Raw genomic sequence first — 8,902 nt, forward strand, 5'->3', positions numbered from 1 at the left:
ACTACCTAAAACCCCTCGAAGACTTCCTCCTCATCTCCCAAAACCGTGTTCACACCATACACCACACACACACACACTTATCATCAATTTGGTAACAATCATCCATCATACTCCCTGTTTGTTGTGGGTCTCCTTAGATTACCTTCGATCGCTCTTTCGCGTTACTCCCGTGTTTGTTCTAATTCTAATTGAGTGTGTGTGTTTCTTTCAGTTGCTAGAAAAAAAAAAATCAATCATACTACTTCTACTATTTATAGTTTTGTACTAATACTGATATATTATTGTGATGATCTTTTACCTCAATCAAATTGATTCTTTAATGTTTTACATCTGGATATTGATGCATATATAATTCACCTGAACTTTCAGTTTCAAAGTTTGAAACCCTTTTACTTTTTCCCTTCCGTGTTCACATTTCCTTTCACACATTGTCCCGAACAGGTGGTGTACAAGTTGGGTTCTTTTATATTTTCCTGTATATGAAGCAGCGGTTTTCCACCAGGAAAGATTGCGACTGCGATTATTCTCTCTCTAGTCTTATATATAGAGGGTTTTCTTGAGGGTAAAGAATTGGTAATCAGTCTTATTTCTCACAAATGAATGATAGTAAGAGAAGACGGAGGAGGAGGGATAGTGGAAATATACCCAATTTTGAAGATGGTCGTGCTGAGAGTAACGAGACCAATCAATTTGATGTGCAGAAACAAGGTGGGGTTAAGACTAAAGAGTTGAAGGAGATCATAACTTCCTTGATATTACTTGAGGAGCAAGAAAAGAGGGATCAAGAGGAATTGGCAAAGGAAGAACAAGAGGAGAAGCTCTTCTTTGAAAACAACCACGAGAAGAAGGGGCGAGCCATGTTGGACTATTACTCCCAATTGCAGGAGTACCAGAAAGAAACAGATCTTAAAGATGGGGTCAGGAAAAGAAAGAGCAGGGCTAATAGTATTGTTGCTGCCACCACTGTTGCTGCCGCTGCCGCAGTTGATGCCGCGGAAAACGATGCAGTTTCGGGGAGTAGCAAGGACGGCGGAGGCGATCAGGGCAGCGAAAAGGGAGTTAAAGGGGCCCCACAGAGGCGGTTGTGGGTGAAGAATCGATCAAAGGCTTGGTGGGATCAATGCAACAGTGCTGAATTTCCTGAGGAGGAGTTCAAGAAGGCATTTAGGATGGGGAAAGATACATTTGAGATGATATGTAATGAATTGACCTCTGCGGTGGCTAAGGAGAATACTATGTTAAGGGATGCTGTCCCCGTTAGGCAACGGGTAGCGGTCTGCATATGGCGATTGGCCACCGGTGAGCCACTTAGGCTTGTATCCAAGAAGTTCGGATTGGGGATTTCAACATGTCATAAATTGGTTCTTGAGGTTTGTTCTGCGATAAGGACAGTTTTGATGCCCAAGTATCTTCAATGGCCTGATGAGGAATCAACCAGGAGGATTAAGGATGAGTATGAAGCCACATCGGGCATTCCTAATGTTGTGGGATCAATGTATACTACTCATATACCAATCATTGCTCCCAAGATTAGTGTGGCTGCTTATTTCAATAAGAGGCATACTGAGAGGAATCAGAAGACCTCATATTCAATTACAGTGCAAGGTGTTGTTGATCCAAAAGGGGTGTTTTCTGATGTATGCATTGGATGGCCTGGTTCAATGCCTGATGATCAGGTTTTGGAGAAATCTGCTCTCTTTCAGAGGGCTAATCAGGGGCTGCTGAAGGGTGTGTGGATTGTTGGGGGTTCTGGATACCCTTTGATGGATTGGGTATTGGTGCCCTACACACAACAGCACTTGACCTGGACTCAGCATGCTTTCAATGAGAAAACTGGGGAGATTCAGAGGATTGCAAAAGATGCCTTTGCCAGATTGAAAGGGAGATGGTCTTGTTTGCAGAAAAGAACTGAAGTGAAACTTCAGGACTTGCCGGTGGTACTAGGGGCATGCTGCGTCTTGCATAACATCTGTGAATTGAGGAATGAGGAAATGGATCCAGAACTTAAGTTTGATCTCATTGATGATGAGATGGTTCCAGAGATTCCATTGAGGTCAGCGAATGCAATGAAAGCAAGGGATGCCATTGCTCACAATCTCCTGCACCATAACCATGCTGGAACTTCTTTCCTATCCTAGGACAAGTTGCATTGATTTTTCCTTTCTGAAGTTGGAGTAATTCTTTCTAATGCTTTTCTCATTTGACATTTGTTGTTGTACAATGATAAGTAGTTCTTTATCAAAGATTAGATCGAAGGCTAAGTTAGGTAAATTTTCTGTCGCAAATTGGTGAATTAATTGTTGTCTTCTAGGCTGAAGCTGTATACAAAAATTATAGATACAGGTTATGACTCAGTTCTATACTTAACAATGCAGTTGACAATGAATTGATGAACTAAACTTTTTTTACAAGACTATTGTTGTTTTATGGCATTGCTTTTTCTTTTTTTTTTTTTTTTTGCCTACCAAGTGGGTGGTTAGACTTTGCTGCATCAAGTGATCTTAACAGCGTTCAACTTGCTGTTTTTGATTGTCAAATGAATTTTGTAGTTGTCATTTTGGGTTTATTGAAAATAACTTTCAACCTTTTGTTGCTGTGTTTTATTTGATTTACAATGTCAACTTGATAATCTCTTATTGCTTCTTTCCTGAATGCAATCAAAGGTCTCATTTGCGATCTTGCTCAAAAGATAAAGACAATTAGTAGGAGGAGACCGGATTTTAGTTTCTTGTCAGTCAAAGCAGTTGAGCTGTAGGCTGTAGCTTTTGTAGGGTCAGCCAATTTTTTGTTGATCTATCAGAGTATTAGACGTTAGTCATTATGGACAGCTAGATTATTTGCATGCTATATTTTCTGTACAAAGGATCGGAAAGAAATTATCTTCTTTGAGATGATATTTTAGGAAAATTCATCCTTCTCCGAGGATTTGGTGGAATAAAATTCTATCCCGTAATCAACTTTGGACTCAGGCTTTCCTTGAGGAAGCTATTACAGCCAAACAGCAGCTAGCTCCCAATGGTCCTAGTGTCAGAAGTAATTCAAAATAAATAAATAAATAAATTGAGAAGAAGAAGGATGATTATTCTTTCTTTCTTTAATTATTTTTTCAGGGTAGGAAGAAGGATGAATATGCTTGAGCGACAAATGTCTCAAAAATTTTGGATGTAAATGTGATATTGAACGAGGTGGAAACATTTCAATCATCTAGAGAGGGTGATGAGAAAACAGCCAATGAACAGGAAACATCAGCAAAAGGCTGTCACAGGGAAAATCAGCAATGAAACAAAGGGGGAGGCAGATGTCACTTCCATTCTTCCGTTAAATGGAATGTCTTGGGTAGGGTCCTCATGAATGTTAGTCTTTCTGATTTTGGAATTCAAAAGGGGTAGACGTTTTCATGGAGAAATTTGTGCAGAAACTTGATGCACAAAGCGTGCTGATCCATGCAGATCATCTGGAGTCTTGGAGTTGGACTAGGACCAAAACCAAAAGAATCTCAGCAAAGTTTGTGAAGAATTTTCATTGCGTTAATTCTGCCGTGCAGATTAAAATAACACGCTACCACTGAGTTTTAGTATATATCAGATCAAGTCAGTACTGACTCCCAACCACACATACATTAATCACAAGTCAACATTATTGATAATCATGCCACTCTTCAGGAAGTCATCTTTCCTCTGTCAAAAGTCAATAGGATTTTAAATGCTGCAAAAAAACCCAGAGGTGGTTGAGCCAACCCACCTTGATCGCTGCAGTCCAGGTTGACAAATATTTTTTCTTGTTTCATTAATATTCCTCGACTTGTAACCCAGTAGCAATCAGCAAATTACCTCGTTTACTCTAGACTACCATGTTACAACCCGAGGTCCCGAACCAAAATGCCGTAAAAACGGTTATTGACCGGTGATACAACAGAAAGTGTCAAGGCAGCAAAACTGCATGATCCATGCACGCCAAAAAAAATATTTTTTTGAAAAAAAGACTCCACAGCTGCATCATTTGCCTCCTGTCATCTTACACCACGGTCTAGATGATGCTCACAGGAAATTCATATTCATTAGCAGTTCAGCAGTCGATTTTTTTCAACAAGAAGTAATTATGAGCGAGCTGAAACCAACCTGGACCAACAAAGAAGGGCTGTCTTTAAGGTGGAAAATCACTGCTGATCAAGGTCCCGGCTCCAATTCTGCCACACACAAAAACACGTAGGAATGCACAAAAATTGTAATAGACAATTCTGCTGATCAAGGTCCCGGCTCGGCATATAGACATGCACAAAAATTTCTTCGTTGTAATGTGTAGTTTATCCAAGTTGTACTACATCAGTCTGGCTCTCTCAAACTTTACTTTTCCACATGATGACCCCTTGCAGTTGGAGTAGCTGGTTCAGTCTTGAGGAAGAGGTTAAAAGCAGGAATTACAGCTAAAGGGCTGATTGAGCTCGAACTGAAACCAAAGTTTGTCGTGCTATAGTAACATAGCTACCTCCAGAATTCAGAACCTAAACTGCTGAATTTGCGAGCTGCATAACTTGGGCTACCCTGACTTTTCAGCGCCTCAGAACTTCTGCAATATCACCGTAAACCTCCAGACTGTTGATCATCTTGATCAGATGGTAAACGGAAAGGAAAAGTGGCAAAATGGATGCTTAAGAAAGGGAGTCAGGCTTCTTGTCATCAAATTTATAACCTGCAGCATAAGGTCAAGCGTAAGGTTATGGACTTACAATTTGATGATACCATTATAGATCTTCTAATTCTTAAGTCAATAGGCTCACCAGTTAAATTCATATAGAAATCACATTTTAGCAAAATGGGCTCTGGAAAATTCAACAAAAAAAGGCGTGATTGTCAGCCATGACTACATGGGATTATCTGTTTTCTAGGTGTCTCCATCCCTATACAAGATAAAAAGGAATGTCATTTTGCATACTTTTGGTTTACATCAAAGAATGGCAAACATTTTGAAGCCCCACTACTGATAAAAGTAAGTCATTTTATAAAAGTAAGCATTTCTAGAGGACATTATTTTTGCTGTCAAGTTTCCTTCAAAAACTATATGCATCTGCATAGCAGGTAAAGAGTGATAGGATAATCCCTAACAAAATGCAATATACTGAACCTTAAAGGGCTTCATGGCCGTAAGAGCACAGTTTGCATCAGCAAACTCAATGAAGCACAACACTCAGGCTTTATCTCCACTCTGCAGCATATTTATGGTCAATGTATCAGTGAAAAAAAAAATGCAAGAGAAAATTGGTAATTTCTGAGATGTTATGGGTCTGTTGACAGCTACAAATTTCAAAGGATGTACATGTTCATGTAAGCATTGAGAGAGAAAGAGAGGAGGGGGGGCAACATTAGTCTTGTTTAAAAAGTCCCAAGTATACCAGATCAGAAGCCAACAACTATGGAAGGCAAACAAATACTAAATAAGCAAATATGTGGTTAACCACAAGGAACCAAAGTGGAAAGACAACATAATCTCAGCAAGATTGAATATCATGGAGCAAATCACAGGTAGTAGTCCCAAAACCACACAAATCACATTCCCACACTTCACAAACCTCATTCTTTCCCAAAAGAGAATCTCAGGAAAACATATGATCTTGTCAAATATGAACAATTTAACCCAATCAAAAACAAAAGTACTGTTGTAGGATAGAGTAATAGATAATAATAAACAGATAATCTGATACTGCTCTTGATATTGCAAATGAGGGATTTAAGTCGTTATAGAACATTTCCAGGGATAAAGCATACTTGCATGTCTGGGCTCCTTGTGAACAACTCTAAGCTCTCTGAAGCCAATAAAAGGACGGAAAAGATCTATCAATGGTTAAGGGACCAAAATAAAGCAAGAATCCACAACCTCAGCCATGAAACTTTGCCCCGAACCCCCAATCCAAACAGCCCAAGGAAACAAGAATAGACCCCCAAAAGAACCCTGGGCTTCCTTCCCCTAGTCTAAACACTGCAAGGAAACAAGAAAAGAACCCCAAGAGAACCCTAGGCTTTCTTTTCCAGAACTATGGAGAAGATAGTACAAATCTAAAGATGTATGCTTTCAATTGCACGAATGCTACAGCATAGATCATATTGTTATGGGAATAAGTTCATCTAAGTTGAAAACAAGAGAAAATCTTCAATAACACAATGTCTCAAAAGAGTACCAGGGACCGTCAAGTTATCCATTTAAGAAAGCAAATAACACACATCAAACGTTCCTACTAAACTAAAATGAACTAATATTATATGAAGGAAAAAAGATTAATGAAAACACTATCAAGGATACGGCCTACTTCTCTTCTTGAACAGTCAGTTGGAAGCCCATCAACAAAAAGAATGTTTGATTCTCCTCCGTAACTGGAAGGCCATTAATCCTTCTCAAAGAACTCGGCCTATCAAAGATGTTATCATGGATTCTGGGACTCGGATGAGAAGCAACATCTGGTCTTTGGCCTAGTGAACTAGGATCTCTCAATGGAGATGGATAACCTCTAATGCTGGTCCCACTTGTTAGTCCACCAAGACCAGTTTCAGGATGAATATGCCTGACATCTATGCCATATGCACCTGGATGTGACTGTAGGATCTAATTACCGAAAACAGATGCCCTTTACTCACTATACAAAGATTACACAGGGCAAAGCCTATAAACTTCAATAACTTACATCTTTCCCCAAGTAGTCTGAACTACCCTTCCCATCATTAGAGCTCCACAGATGAGGAGTCATCAGCATAGATGCCTCAGATGACAAGTACCCAACAAAGATTTGTTTTGGGCTGCTTCCTGCAGAGAAGCCATAAATTCAACATATTTTTTAGCAGAAAGAAAATAAGGTACGATAAACTATTGAATTAGAGTAAAGTCAATAAAGAGTAAAGGCAGTTGGAATGCAAAGCTAGCCTAAGAGTGTCGCAGGTAACTTTTTTTTTTTAAAGATTTCATTACCCAAACTAGGGGAAAATGGCCATTCTGGTCCCCACCTTTAGTCCCTTATCTTTATGAAATAAAGGCAACATAGGACCTATAATAGTAAATTAAAAACCCCAATGAAATTGGTCAAGTGCATGGCATGTGCACCATTAAAAAATGAGTATTTTGATCCCTTATCTTCAGGATTGTGTCCAATTTAGTTCCTTGTATCTCACTGCCTACCAATTTAAACCCTCATTTTCACAAACTAAAGCCCGTGTAGGATGTTTAATGGGAAATTAGAGAACCTTAATAGAGCTGATCCCATGCACGACATGAATACCATTAAAACAAAAAGGAGCAGGATAAAAAGTCCTAAAAGCCCTAGTCATAATTGTGTTGGTTTTCCTCTCCTAATTTTTCCAAATCACTAACTAGAGCCTTATTTTGTTGACATAATTGCCATTGGGGCTTGTGATTTTTTCCCCTATTCTGCTCCTTTTTGTTTCAAAAGTCCACTTACCGTGCACGGGATTGATTCCATTAGGTTTCTCTAACTTCTTAGTTGAAGTCCTATATTCATTTTACTTTGTAAAAATGCGGACTTAAATTATGCAGTGACATATAATGGACAAAATCAAACACAAACCTGAAGCTAAGAGACCAAAATAGTCATTTTTAATGGTGCACATGTCATGCATGGGTCAATTCCATTAGAATTTTCTAATTTTCTGTTAGAAGTCATACATTGATTTTTTTTAATTTTGTAAAGCTAAGGAACTAAATTGATGATACATGAGAGACCAAAATACTTGTCCCCCAACACCCCCCTCCCCCAAAAAAAAAAAAAGAACATATGCCTTTCGCTGCTTCACATGAAATTATCTACTTAATCTTACCATGTCCTACATTTTTCCAATGATTACTACATTCAGTATCATCACACTAATGCTTCCAGTTCTGAAACTCACTGGGATTAGTAGGGCCTTTTCTTGTAGGCATCAACTTTTTACTATAGCTAATTATGGAAACGTATTGTTTGAGAAAGTTGACAACATATTTTTGCTTCTGTTCTTTAATGTCTTGAAAAGCCAAAAGCTGTTATCGAGCTTTTTCTCAGAATCAGCTGTATTCCAAGCTTAGATAATCTTAAATTAGAAGCCAAAGGCAAACCAAAACACATAAAAACAGCTTTGAGCCCTCTTAAGCCTTTCCTATTCCCTGCTGCTATCTTTCAACAGCTATGCAAATTCTACTTCTTCATTCACCTCAATTTACAATTACTAGCCATTCAGTCACAAAAGAATTGCCACAAAAAAAAAATTTTGCATCACTAAGTTATGATCTCAGGCTCAAGATAAAGTTACTTCATTTTTTTATATCCCAACTTATGCATTACTTTCGTAGAATGTGAAACATATACATAGATATCTATGGCCATTAATAACTTTGATAGCTTGAATTTAGCAAATTGACCAACAGATAAAGAGGAAAAAAAAGCCGATAATTAGGGTTTTAAGGAAAACAGACCTCCCTCAGGCTGAGGAGGAACACTACATCTCCAGTATGGATCACCCACGGGAAAATACATTTTTTTCTCCTTTTTTCCAATTATTATTCTGCGAATTTAACGTCATCAGCTGCAGAAGAAAAAATGGCAAGGCGAGGGAAGGAGAGTTGGGAATTTACTTCCGGAGCTGTTCCCGAAGTCGAGTAGACCATGTAGTCTTGGAGGTTGCCAAACGGGCCCAATTTTTACCCTTTTTACCTTCCTGTCGAAAAACCCAAATCTTAATTTGGCTCAAAATTTTTGTTCTCTCTCTTAAGCCCAACTCAGATTCCGTACTGATCCAAGTAGGTGAAAGCTCTCGGACTAGGGATATAAATTAATCAATCTACTTGACTCGAACTCGTAAGTAGTTCACTCAAAGATTTTCAGTGTTAATTAAGTATGAGTTGAGTGCAAGTTACTTGATAAGATCAT

At 38.7% G+C, this 8,902-nt stretch overlaps 2 protein-coding genes across 6 annotated transcripts; one reads left to right on the plus strand and one right to left on the minus strand.

Moving 5' to 3' along the window:
- Positions 1–240: 240 nt before the first annotated feature.
- LOC113779100 (protein ALP1-like) lies at positions 241–2,411 on the plus strand. The gene has a single exon (XM_027324539.1). It carries the CDS (start codon positions 597–599, stop codon positions 2,136–2,138), a length of 1,542 nt encoding a protein of 513 aa, XP_027180340.1. The 5' UTR covers positions 241–596; the 3' UTR covers positions 2,139–2,411.
- A 1,130-nt stretch (positions 2,412–3,541) lies between these two features.
- Positions 3,542–8,626, minus strand: LOC113779264. Of its 5 annotated transcripts, none has more exons than XR_003469464.1 (6): positions 8,449–8,626; positions 6,674–6,792; positions 6,295–6,575; positions 5,763–5,828; positions 5,122–5,202; positions 3,542–4,689 (listed from the first exon to the last, which is right to left on the minus strand). XR_003469464.1 is itself a non-coding variant. In XM_027324802.1 (5 exons), exons 1-3 carry the CDS (start codon positions 8,507–8,509, stop codon positions 6,298–6,300), a joined length of 477 nt encoding a protein of 158 aa, XP_027180603.1. In that variant the 5' UTR covers positions 8,510–8,626; the 3' UTR covers positions 3,542–4,689; positions 5,763–5,828; positions 6,295–6,297. The 5 variants fall into 5 exon arrangements, 2 of the variants coding, with proteins under 2 accessions (XP_027180603.1, XP_027180605.1); XR_003469465.1 differs by having other exon boundaries at positions 3,542–4,026; positions 4,119–4,689; positions 6,295–6,792; XR_003469463.1 differs by having other exon boundaries at positions 6,295–6,792.
- Between the last annotated feature and the right edge of the window lie 276 nt (positions 8,627–8,902).

The sequence above is a fragment of the Coffea eugenioides genome, chromosome 8, assembly GCF_003713205.1.
Source record: "Coffea eugenioides isolate CCC68of chromosome 8, Ceug_1.0, whole genome shotgun sequence".
Classification (NCBI taxonomy): domain Eukaryota; kingdom Viridiplantae; phylum Streptophyta; class Magnoliopsida; order Gentianales; family Rubiaceae; genus Coffea; species Coffea eugenioides.